Raw genomic sequence first — 13,487 nt, 5'->3', positions numbered from 1 at the left:
TCATGGTAGAAAAACCATAACCAGCTGTGGAGAACCAGTAACTTACACAGTAACTATTAAAGCTGACAACTTGGTGTCCGTTACAAACTGGATTTCCAATCCTTTTCAGGTACAAGAAGGAATTGAGGAAGCCAACATTTGGTCCTAATCTTCCTTAACTTCCCTATGCCCATAAGCTCAGCAAGCCAAAACACACTTGTAAACTGCAGACACTCTAAAATTACTATTTCATTAAGATGATACTAAGAATGTAAGCGAAGTTTTGAGATTTTCCACTACACAGGAATAGCTGTACCATTACCATGGGTTGGCACAGTTTTGTTCTCTGGTTATAGAGAAATGTGAAATGTTTTTCCCTGCCAGGACCATGGAGTGGGTGGGGGAGCGGTGGACAGATGACAATGACAGGGACCTATCAGAGAGCTAGCCAAGATATTGGCAGCTAGTTTGACCAATAAGGATGTCAATGTGACTTTGGAAAGGACATTCAAAACTCTAATCTGCAGCAGATCTCGCTCTCTCGCTTGGGAATCAGCCATGAGGTAACATTGTAGGCAGCGGGCAGGCCTGGGTCCGGCCCGTTGCCCTGTGGGTGGCTGGGCCGGGCTGGGCCGGGCCGGGCCTCCAAGAGCTGCTGCCCACATGGGAGCGGCCTGGGTTGAGCCCTTATACAGCTTTGTAGCAGCTCCAAGCTGGACCACCCTGGATGAGACAGAGGGGTGGAAAAAAGGACATCTACCAGCTTCTTCTATCAGCACAGCTTTGCATTTTCTTCAGCCCTGCAGTCCGGGGCCTACACTGGCCCTTGCAGGCCCGGGTGGATTTAACCCTTTCCTAGCAACATGGAACTTTTAAAGCACAACTCTTACTTGAGAGAAAGAAGAAAGAAAACCGAGGGTACGTAGAACAGACACCAAATGAAGTCAGTGGATTAGAAGTGAAAGAACTAATAATATTAGAATAGGGTTGAAGAAGTGGACATTTTTAACCAGACTTCTCTAAGGTAAACTGTGGAGAAATGGACTGTTCTTTGTAGCATCTTAGTGTTGTTGGGGCAAATGCTAATTCTAATCAAAATTGAGGACTGATGTGATTGAGATTTAATTGAGAACTTTAAAGCCCCTGTTCCTGGGTTAAAAGGAGGTCTCGGTCTTTGAGACAAAGATGATTTTAGACTAGAAGAAGTATTGGTAAATAGTACCCCAGATACACTGAGAGGCCTTGCTGATAGAACATCACAGTCTGCTAAAACTCCAGGCAGTGGCAGATGTGTGACATTGAGAGCACTGGACTATTTTGTCTTGTGGCAAACATCTTCATGAAGAAAACCTCAGAGAGACTCTTCTCCTAAAGTAATGAGTGATTACGTCTAAAGAGTGAAACTGACTTAAAATCACAGGTTGTGTCTTTCTATGTTGTTTAATAAGAAAGTTAATAGTTTGTAAGAGGAGAGAAGAGTGTTTTAAAGTGTCATTCTGTTTTGGTTTAAGTTTTCTTTTTCTCAACTTTTTTTTCATTCTTTTAGTGTTTGTTAACAAAAACTATTTGTTCATTTTTAAACTTAAGCCTGTTTTGCTTTTTCTCCTAATCTCTCCCGCCCACAAAAAAAGCAATAAATACTAAAACCCCTACATTAATGGGTATTTCTGCCCGGTTTTGTTAAATTAAGACCATTACAACCATTCGAATAAAACTGCACATCCTCAACAAACTGGTCTACACTAGAAAAAATGATAAAACCACACTGAAGTGATTAACATGAGCAGCTGGTATCTCTACAATTTCAGGTTAAAAATACAGCAAAACTAGATTATCTGAAAACCAAGAACACAACAACTAAAAACCTGTAGGTTTTACGGTGCTGATCCAAAAACCACATCATTTTTTATAAAAATAAAAACAGGTATATTGCAACCTAAGAGCCTCAAATCTAACCCCTGTGACACTGTTTTAATGTTATTACCTAAACATTTTCTTTACTATAGGAAACCTTATCACTGGAGTATGTATTATTTGTTAGTAAAATTTATAAACTTTTTTTATGACAGTATATAAAGTTTCTTGAGAAAAGTTTGGGCATATATTGATACACAGGCATCTTTAATGTGCAGTGTTTATAATTTTCAGAATACAGATGAAAGAACATTTATTTTAGGTCACTTTTAAAGGTTATTGTGAGGAAATATGTACTTCTTTGAACTTGTAACAAATAACAAGGAGTCAAAACTCAAACCATTGTCCTTTTAGCTAAAGGAAGATATCTGTTGACTCTTGGGCGTGGAATGAATATTATCTTTTCATTAAGTTGAAATCAGCCTGCTGAGAGCAACAACACACACTGCATCTGCACACAAATCTGTTTGATCCTAATGCTCATGAAGATAAATTCAGACACTTCTGATCTTCAAGCTTAAATCCTACATGAAAACCAAACAGACACACACACATATGCATTTATATTCAAAATAAAAAAATATTGTATTGATGCAAAGTATCTACTTTCACCAACGTGAAATACCAGCAAGATCAGGAAACTGTAAAAATCTTGATTTACTATTAAACTTTTGAACTCAGTCTGTCATATTCCTTTGCAGATAAACAGTTCTTGTTACCCAACTGATGACAGTTTGCATTCTGTCAGGACTAACAGATACAGGAATTACAGAAATAGAATTATAATTATCTCATCAAGTGAATCTCTACAACACCTGACATCATTTTGCAGAAAGGTAAAACAGCTGCAAAGCTGTTTGAGGTAAACATAGAAATTTAGAACATTTAGAAACTCTAAAAAATTATAGTTAAATTATACTACTTAGTCTACTTCTGCAGAGTAATGTTTTCCTGTTGATTGCTTTACTGACTGAGGGGAAAACCTGTAGATGGTATGTCCTAAGACAGAGATGGAACAATGGAAAGAAATTCTTTGGAATATCATTTATATCCGCTGCTTCTCTATCACAGTGAAATGAAGCATCTGCAAGCATGTCAAAACTATCATAAGCGGACAGTTTATGAGCCCAGACCCTGCATCTTTCCTGGTAAAAGAGAATGGAGGTTGCTTTCCAGTGCTGAGTACTGAGAACAGAACACTAAAACATTTTAACTGACATTGAATTTTGAAACTTTAAGATACCAGACAGGCCTATCACACTACAGCTTGCTGGGAACAAGTTAAAGCTACTTTGTGCTGTGGTTTTGTTATAATTTTGTTCAGGGGCTGATTTAGCAATTTCTCTGCAGGAAACAGGTAACCTGCAACAGCCACAAGCTGTCAGAAATAAGAATGCACCCAAGACACCTGCACAGAGATTTTTAAAGAAAAAAAACAGTGAGTGTAGAAATAAAAGGCCAAGGAGAAAAAGGTTATTGCACACACAAAGAACTACTAATTTCTGTTCCTCGGGGGAATGCAAGCAACACGTGTTACTCTCCTCATCTCGGTTAGCCAGAACCTCCCAAACACATGGACCTTTCCCCATCCCTTCCATCTGCAGAGGCCCACTGTCACACATTCACACTTTTCAGGCACAGAATTTATTGCCTTACCTGAAATTCTACATGGAAATCAGTGTGAAACTGCCCTTCTTAAGTGTGAGTGTGAACAGCAGGCCACACCTACGCTTCACTCTTGAGGCCTTCCCTAAATTCAGGGGAAAAAAATCTGTACAAACCTAGGCTCAAAGAGTTTTCTTCACACAACGGATACAAGATCCTTGAAGATTTCTTCTTCAAGAATCTTCCCATGTAGCCCATAACTCAGCACAGACAACTGAACAGACAACTGCTTTTTACTTAAGTCCACTGAAATTTGGAGGGGGAAGGAAAGTATTCCTGAGAGTTGAATTTATTATTCTTTTATTTGACTCTATTCTATGTGAATTGCAAATCACTTTCTTCAACTGCTTAGTGTACACCATGCCATTAGATGCTACAGGAATATTTAAATTTATTATATTAAATTTAATGAGAGCAATGGCAGAGTTGTTTATCAACTTGGTAAACCACTTTCATGACCAGTGTCTCTAAAGAATCAAACACTCCTACATTTATTTCACATACTTTAGTTGAACATGATGCCTTTTGCACTCTAAACAATTGCACTGTTGACTTTTTTTTAAAAAACTGTCCCTTAATTCCATATTTTTCCTAACACTTCCAGTAGATAATCCTTGGTTTTCAGCATGTACAGCTTCCATATATGTTAGGAATGTGTTTCTTCAAACATCCTACAGCAGGAATGACTCCTATTTCCATATTTACCAAGATTACAAAGCCAGAGATACCAGTACAGATTACACAGAAAGTTATCAAAGTGACTTTAAAAGTCACCTTAATGTACAATGCCATTGTAAATTCACTAGGAACATTTTTAAACTACAGGACAATGGCAAAATAGGATAAAAATGACACTAAGAGGTACTGTTCCCACAAATTCTAATGCACAACATGCCTCAGCACTACCTTTTCCATTTTACTGTTGAACAAATTCAGGCACTGCAAATCTCCCTGACAGCAGCAACATGGTGTTCCTGATACCCATCATCCACTGCAGCTGCCATAGCCTCTTCCTACCTCTGGAGAGGCAGAGCTATGAAACTAAGTCCTCAAAGCACAAGTGAACAGTATTAATTTTAAATCATAAAACTGACACAGAAAGGTGCAACACTGGCTAAAGACTAATTGAAGCATTCAGTTATGTTTCTGTATAGATGGAATTGGCATTACTGTAGGCACCAAAGCAACAATTTCATTTCTGTTCCATTTAGGGAACAAAAAAAGGAAGGTAGAAAACACCCTTGGTATCTGCCAAACAGACAGATGAAGTTCAGAGTGCTGGAGCCACCTGTGGTGAAAACACCTGCCCTGAGAAAAGAGCTGCAGCCTCAGGTGTTCTGTAGGAAGTGTCCAGGGTGGGCCCCACACCAAGGTATTGAGTTTTTTATGACTCCTGGCTCCCCATGAACACCACACCGCCAAAGGGATGGCTTTGTACTCCACAGCATAAATAACACTAGTAGTGATCTTTACAACTCTGGCTGGACTACTTTTACTCCTAAAAATCTTACGACAGAAATAAACGCTCCTCTGATCTTCGCCTAAGCAGATCTAATTTCTACCCACGATTTAACTGTTATATACAGAGACTGCCTTGAGATGACAAGACACCTGATAGTCCTCAGGGGAGTCATTACCAGCAGAGTTTAATCATTATCAGCAGCGTAATGAGAAAGGTTAATTTAAAAAATTAACAGTATGTCTTTTTTTTTTAATACTGTTACATATTTTTAGTCCCCAGCTGTTTGCGTAGTGACATAAACTTGCAGTTCAGATACAGGTGGTCTCTATGCATGCCACAGTCACCTGAAATCTGTGCAACACCCATCTCTCTTCATCACACATGGCAATGCAAATATTTGCTGCACCCACACACTACAGGAGAAGCTGCTTCCATACTCTCAGGCAAACTCAGGGACATTTAAGCTACATGAAACTGATGTAATTTCCCTTTCTGGTACTTGTTTTTTTCCTGCTTCACCACGTCTCTTCCGCTTCCCTAGGCAGTCAGAAGTGACAGATAAGAGAATGCAGAGAAACGGACTGTGAATGTAAAAGGAAATATAATTGGTTCAAGACTCTCTGCTGCCTTCAATTTTGTACAGTCATTTACAGCTGTCTAAAGCGTGTGACACTGGCACCCAAGTGAGCGAGCAGGCAATTAAGATTTTGTACTCTTCCACAATCACTCTGCACAGATGTGAACTACTGGATACAGGGTGAGAGCAGTGACACCCTGAGCGCTCTGGCTTGAGGACCACATCACTCCACTGACAAGGAAGCTGCTCTTCCCTGACAGGTCTTCAGAGCTCAGATGTGGAAGATGTTGAACCCTCAGACCCCCAACCAACCGAAGTCCTTAAGTGCTTACTTGATGTTACAAACTCATGCATGTAAATACTTCCATCACTTGCAGCAGGGTATTGTGTAGGCAAGGCCCCAAAACCATGCAAGCTCAGCCCAACATCACTCGGCAAGTCCACTGTTCAGCCAAACATTCTATGTTTTAACCATAAAACTGGAAGCCATTTAAACAATACTGTCAGCAAACCAGCATGAAGCTCTGTATTAACAAAACTAAAATCAAGTCAAGGTAAATTAAGAGTTATTCTAGAAGCTCAAATTGCCTGTGACACCTAATGCCTACATATATTTGCTAACAAAACGTAGAACATTTTCCTTAGGTCAGAGGCTGAATTTCAACTCTGTCCATAACCTCTACCAAAAGGCTACCACGCTGCAGCAAATTGAATGGTGAATGGTTTGCTTTTTAAAGAAAGGTATAAATCAGCTACATTCCTTCCTTCAAGCATCAGCACAAAGAGGGGGACTAGGATTAGCAGATGGAGGTTTAATTACCTGCCAGCCTTCAGAACTGGTCATTGTAAGAAGGGCTGGACTGGGCAATGCAGCTAATGTAGGAAACTGTAGAGAATGGCTGCAACAATACAGGTGGCTGCAGAGCTGGGGGTAGTCAGATAATATTAAATTAGGTTTTAAATCATTAACCAAAACCCAAATGTTTACAAATACCACATTTTCATTTTCTTCTGGGCTACTTAACAGCACATCCCATGATTTTTTTTTTAGAAATCACACAATCATAAAAGAACAGAACTCCTATTTAGTTATTCATCTTCAGACTTTGATTATGTAAAACATTCTTAGTACATTTTAAGAAATGAGCAAAGCAGGAAAGCAATCTTCTTACTAATGGAGTTTGCACTGACTAAAAATTTGAAAGAACTTGTATTGTTTAGAAGAAAGAAGGGCCTAAAGTCTACACATAAATTTAAGAAGTATGCATTAGTACTACAGTTCTCAAATTAATTGCATTAACTGTAACCGTCTAAACACAAAATATGCCTTTTTTAAGAAAACAATTCTTCTGTCACAATTTAATCTAATAAATTCCTAAAGGGTACCCACAAGACCATCCTCACAAACTGTCATGCATAGGGCTTGTTTGTTTGCCTCTCGTGACAACACATCCCAAAATACAGAGCATATTTCAACTTGTTATTCTCCAAGTCGCCTGCCAAACTGCAGACAAATTGTAAACATGAAGAACATGTTAAGCCTATTCAAGCCGACAAAAAAAAAGAAAAAAAAAAAAAAAAAAGAAAAAAGAAAAAAAAACCCACAAGTCTTGCACAGTAAACTCAGCTATAATTTCCTGATGTAGGTCAAAACTCAGCAGGAAATCACATTGTCTATTTTTATCCCAGTTCACTGGAAGTGCTTTACCTTTCTGTTTTCTTGATAAGCACAGCCCTGAAGATTTGTTCCTGGGGAGTTTTCTCTTTTTCATCAGTTGGTTGCACAAAAGGGTGGACAGCAGCCAAGACAAAGCCCTGCTGGTACAATTCTTGCAGCTGAGCTGGAAGATCACACAAGGAGGAGAGTTTGATTGCAGATGATCCTGGTAGCTCAGCTGGAAACAAAAAGAAATTGGTCAATAATCCAACACCGGACTATCATGTAACTTAAAATCCAGCTCTTCAGAGTCAAGTAAGCTTCACACTGATCTACAATATTAACACCAAAAATGACCTTTCCTGAGATCCATTTTGTATTTCATATTTTAAGCAGGCTGTCTTGGCAAAGGACTTGTATTACACAAGAGACTCGTGCAATTAAACAAGAAGTCAGATACATTAAAATGCCAAATTCACTACACAGTCTGGCAGAGATAAGGCAAAGAATTTAATAAAAGCAAGGCAGTTGGTCAAAAGATATTCTAGGTTCTAGTAGTTGTCATAGTAATGCAAGTAGAGAAGAGTGAGCCATGAGTCAAAAACACAGAACAAGAGAAAAGAGACAGTCAATAAAGGCAGAACATGTTAAATTCAGAAGCTATAAAAGAAGCATCCATCTACACAAAATCAGACTAAAAGATCACTGATGCAAAATGCTGATGAGGACAAGTATCTGCCAATATGTCTGAAGACAATTTTGTAGGTATATTGATAATAGGAACGCTGAGTGATGCATACCTATAGCAATGAGAAACCTTTTAGAATAAACACTAAATCTTATACCTCCGGGTTTAATCAAACCTATACCGATTAGAGATGAGGATGAGACATAGTATATGAAAATAATCCTTTCCCAATCTGCTTACTGCAAGGTTTTATGCCTTCCTGTCAAGTATTTGTTGCTGACTCCTGCCAGACACTTGACATACACATGGATATTTCAGTCAGTGTAGCAATTGCCCTTATTTCTTTGGAGTCTTGTGGGATTCAAAAGAAAATCCCATAAATCACCTAAAACAATCTTTTATTCTCTTTTTCTCTACATCAGTAATTCCTCATACACTTTTCATATTTTATGGGAAATGACATCTCTCTTTCCTGACCTTTGCCTCTTCATTTCCATCTCACTTGGAGGATATTTATTATTTGATTTAAACCACGCCAGGGCATACAGGGTGGTGAGGTGCTGGATGTTCTTTCCTCCCACTGAAACCAAGAGGGAGGGGACGCTGCAAGAAACAGAACAGAGGTTCCCAGCACCTTGCAAAACCTTTGCTAAAAAAAAAAAAAAGCACTGGAGAATAGTTTGTATGAAGGAAGCCAGCAATGCAAAATAAGGTTTCATTGTACTGCTTTTTCCATCAAACCATATGGCTACCCTTTATGAATAATTTAAGGGGTTATCAGAAAGCTAATAAATATTCAAACCAGATAATACCAAGGAATAATTTAAATAATAATAGAATAGATGTGCTTGACATGTTTTTTTCTTCATACAAGACCACGTTCCAGAAGGGAATAATGGAACTTTTTGATCAGGAGTTTAAGATGTAGAATTTTTTATTATTTTTACAAATAAAATTAGATCCAAGCATCATGCACATTGACAGACAATAGGGTTCTACCTTTTACAACAGCATGCAAATCACTTCAGAATCATAAAAAGAGATGGCACAATGAATAATGCGTAATAGATAATAAACCCAACAGTTATTTACTGGAGCCTACTGGGGATCAAAATAGGGAAACACAGATTTTAGAACTCCCTTTTCCCTCTTGCAGCTCAGAGATTCCAAATAGTTTTGACTACACTGCAACTAATTAATTTCTAAATGAAGAGTTTACTTGGATACAGTGGAATGACTAAACACTACTCAGTACTGTTAATTCTGGTGCTCCAGTTTTTAATTATCACCTATGAAAACTGATGCTTGCCTAGCATACGTACGTAGCATCAGGGTTCTTCTGGGGATAGCCTGAGTAAGATTAGTAAAAAGTCTAGTCATTAACATGGGAGACTGACTGCTTCCTCCTAAAAGCTAAACATGAGGAGAAAGTGTGGAAATGCATGTAATAGGAGCCTTGGGATGTAATTTGATTAAAAAGAAATGTAATAGAAAATAGAGATGGGTGGGATCATCCAGCTAGTTCACCCTACTACCTAGAGGCAGGATCAGTTCTAGTTTAGTTATTTCTCAGTTTTTCTGATCTATTTTTAGAAAACTTTAGTAATGGAAATTCCACGAGCCCCCTAAGTAATTTTTCAACATATCTTTATTTTTCCTACTCAAAACCCTTTCCTAGCACGTGGCCTAAATATCCCTCTCTTAAATTCAACATTGCTACTCCCCACTGGAGTATTTCTTAGCTGCAACAGCATTTTATAATTCCTAACACCATTCACGCCTTAATCTTACTTTCTTTACACTGTATAAACTCAGTCCTTTCAATGCTTCTGTTCTCACATCTTCTGTATTTCTAAGTAACTTTTGATGTTCTCTCCTGATTCTCTTCAACTGGTCCACATTTTTCTTCAAGTATAGTACCTCATCTTCACCACAGTGATCCAGCACGAGCTTCACCAGTGCTCTGTAGAACGGAAAACTCTAACACTTATTACATCCTATGTCAGTTTACATCATCTGGAGGAAAAAAACAAAAGGAAATTCTTCCCATAACAAACAGTGGCCAATTTTCCTGTTCCTCATGAATTTTAGGATTTTTCCTTTCAGTTTTCAAGGTTCATTCTGGATTCTGACTTGCACAGTCACTTCTCAGACTGGCAAATTCTGAAAAATATACTCAGCAGTCAGTTGTTGAAACAGCTAATGAAAATGATGAATTTTAACAGACTCTGACCAGAACAATTTTAAGCTTTACAGTTGATACATCTTTTTGGTTTGATGCTGAACTATTTCTCCTTGGACTAGAGATCCTTCACAGCAGAAAGACAGCTCCTGTTACACAACTGATGCCCACAAGGTGACAAGTTTTCTCTATCTACAGACCTGCGCTGTGCATTCTTGTTACTCTCCAACTGCTATGAGTTGTACAGATTCCTCCCCAGAAATCCCTGCTACATATCATCCTCTGGATACTTCATAACTCATTTTTTCCAGTATCTTCCTGGGCATTAACTTCATCTAACAAACTCATAGTTCTTTTTAAATGTAGGTTAAAATAGGACATCACACTTTGCTACAGAGTTGTATTTATTCTTCAACAATCTTCAATCTTAAATGATAAAATTTCAATTATTTCTTCACCTAATTCCTCTACAGTGCATACCTGTAAGTTTGACCTACTTGGAAACATCAAAATCATTAAACCAGTTGTCAATCTAGCTTTTCCTTACTTTACCTTAGAAAAATGCTAACATTTTCAAAAAACCTTACCCAATTTTCAGTAAAATATATTAAAATGCTTGGTTTAGTTGTTAAAGAGAATTCTAACTATATCACTTTGGAAGCAAAAGAAAGATCAAAATTGTGTACAACAAGGACACGGGTAAGGTAAAAGAGCAAATGAAAAACCAAATAAAACTTGTGTAACACCAGTGCTTATAAGCCTTTATTTTGCCAAAAGATAATGCTAACTTCTTTTATCAATCTCTTTTTTGCTCTTGAACTGCAGTAGACTCTAAGTTTTAGCTTCTGGTCCATATTTCCACATATATTTTTGTATTTCTCGAGGTGATCTCAAAATATTTCTTTTTTTATCATCTAAATGAGTGTGTAAGAAACTTGTAAATGAAAGCAGCCACAGTTTTCAATTTGGTTAAGGCTGAATGTGGGAATAGTAGTGCTCGCTGCTTTTGGACCGGATCACCTGACAAATTAGTTTGCTGCCTGACTGATAACTGAAGCTGAAAACACTTGCAGCAATGCTCAGATACATAGAGAAAACCACAACTTTACAGACTCTTCAAAAAGAAAGTTTGTCTTATACAACTGATATCTGTAAGGTGACTTTCCTGGGTCTAGGGACTTGCTCATTCTTTCCTGCTAATGGAAAAACCTGACCAGATATTCACACTTACCCTCATCATGAATGCCCATAAAACTCTACAGGTTGTCATGTATATTTGAAAGTGGTCATTTCTGTAGCTCCAAAAAGCAATTTATGGGAAAATGAGAAAGGAGGCACAGTATCCCACCAGGATCCTGAGGGACTGAGAGGAGGCTGAGAAACAAGACTGGGAAGACAGATATTGAAGAGGACTTGTTTTTCTTGTGTTAAGAAGCTCCTCTTTCCCTCCCAGTGGATTATCCAGGGCTTCTACCACAGGGAACAAACAGCCATTGACAAGCTTCAAACTGAAGCATCCCATGTGACCTCTGACAATTGCGCTATGGTCTACGCTAATGAAGGAGATGCCTCCTGATCAAATATTAAGAGAGAAGACAGTTACAGCAACTCTCTACAAAAAGTAGTCTGTTTTCTGTATACTAAAACAATAGATTTGGGTACCTTTGAGATGCTGTAAACCAACACTCTGAAGTAAGAAAGGCATACTATGCCTTATAAAATAATCCCTGGATTCATCTATTAGCCCACACTTAATGACACCCATCATCAAGTACAATACATCTTTATATATTATATATACTCAACAGAATTAGATGATTTTAACTCAAACCTATTTGATAAACAGCAACTTCCTCTTCCTGACACTTACATTTAAGATAAAGACAAAATGAACTTTATTATTTTTTAATTTCCTGTTATGTGAATGATAGCTATGCCTCAGAAAAGCTGATATGTTAAATGCCAAAATGGCATTTATTTAATTTCTCTTTACTGAAATGGTCAAATCTGAGGTCAAATTTGGGTCTGAGTTTCTCAGCACCTATCCTTAATACTTTATTTAAAAGAGCAAGTATTCAGTTCTACTTTTATTTTCCATTATCCTCTGTATCTACTACCCTGTAAGATTAGCTTAATTTGCTTACTCCAACAAAACAAATTATGTCCTGGGATTTTTTTGGTCTTCATTTTTCAACATGTTTTTCTGATTAAGCTTGTATGCTCTTATTGCAGTCACAGCTGCTAAAGGTGGATGGAGCCCTTAATGACAGTTCACATTACAGATGAAAATGTTTCACGAAAATAATGGGGACTATTAACTATTCCTTGTTACCTTTTAAAGTTTTCATGTTCATCTGCATTTTAAATGCTCCTCAATTTATTATGGAACATTAAATAAGCCTTTTTTCATAGAATCACAGAATAGTTTGGGTTGGAAGGGACTTGAAAGATCATCTAGTTCCATTCCCTCTGCCTTTGCATTAAAACAATCAAAGATCAAACTTGTGTGTACCTCGACTGTCCATACCAGGTACACAAAAAACCACTTTGCCCAAGGTGTGACAAATCATGGGGTCTGAAACAAAGGCAGATTGGCAAACCCAATGGATCCACACTATTAAGTGATGTAGCAACTCAGTTACCTGGTAGTTGCATCCATATTTCTCCTGTTTCATAATATCACAGAATGGTTTGGGTTGAAGGCTCTTTAAAGGGCATCTGGTCCAATTCCCCAGCAAGGCCCATGGACCTCTTCAACTAGATAAGGTTGCTCAGAGTCCCATCCAACCTGACCCTGAATGTTTTCAGGGATGGGGCATCCACCACCTCTCTGGGCAACTTGTTCTAGTGTTTCACCGTCCTCATTGAGAAAAAATGTCTTCCTTAAGTACAATCTAAATCTATCTTATTAGCTTAAAACCATCCCTCCTCATCCTACTACAGCATACCCTACTAAAGTTTGTCTCCATCTTTCTTGCAAGCCTTCTTTAAGCACTGAAAGACTGCATTAAGGTCACTCTGGGGTCTTCTCCAGGCTGAATAAGCTCAACTGTCTCAGTCTTTCCTCACTGGAGAAGTACTCCAGCCCTGTGATCAGCTCATATGGACCTGCTCCAACAGGTCTATGTCTTTCCTGTGCTGGGGCCCCAGAGCTGGATGCAGCACTGCAGCTCAGGTCTCATCAGAGCAGAGGAAAGGGGCAGAATCCTCTCCCTTGACCTGCTGGCCGCTCTGCTTTGGATGCTTTGAATGTACACCATTTGGTCATCCAGTTTTTCATCCACCAGCACCCCCCGGTCTTTCTCAGCAGGCTGCTCTCACCCCCAGATTGTACTTGTACTTGGGGTGGCACTGACCCAAGTG

General features: G+C 38.4%; 1 protein-coding gene across 2 annotated transcripts in view; it reads right to left on the bottom strand.

Moving 5' to 3' along the window:
• RFTN1 (raftlin, lipid raft linker 1) overlaps positions 1–13,487 on the bottom strand; it is a 103,101-nt gene that overhangs the window by 55,778 nt on the left and 33,836 nt on the right. For both annotated transcript variants that reach the window (XM_040081528.1, XM_040081539.1), the window contains exon 3: positions 7,306–7,492. In XM_040081528.1, coding sequence (XP_039937462.1) covers positions 7,306–7,492 — 187 coding nt within the window. The remainder of the gene's footprint in view (positions 1–7,305; positions 7,493–13,487) is intronic.

This window comes from Hirundo rustica, chromosome 1, assembly GCF_015227805.2.
Source record: "Hirundo rustica isolate bHirRus1 chromosome 1, bHirRus1.pri.v3, whole genome shotgun sequence".
In the NCBI taxonomy this organism is placed as follows: domain Eukaryota; kingdom Metazoa; phylum Chordata; class Aves; order Passeriformes; family Hirundinidae; genus Hirundo; species Hirundo rustica.
This window is presented reverse-complemented; position numbering and strand designations above follow the sequence as displayed.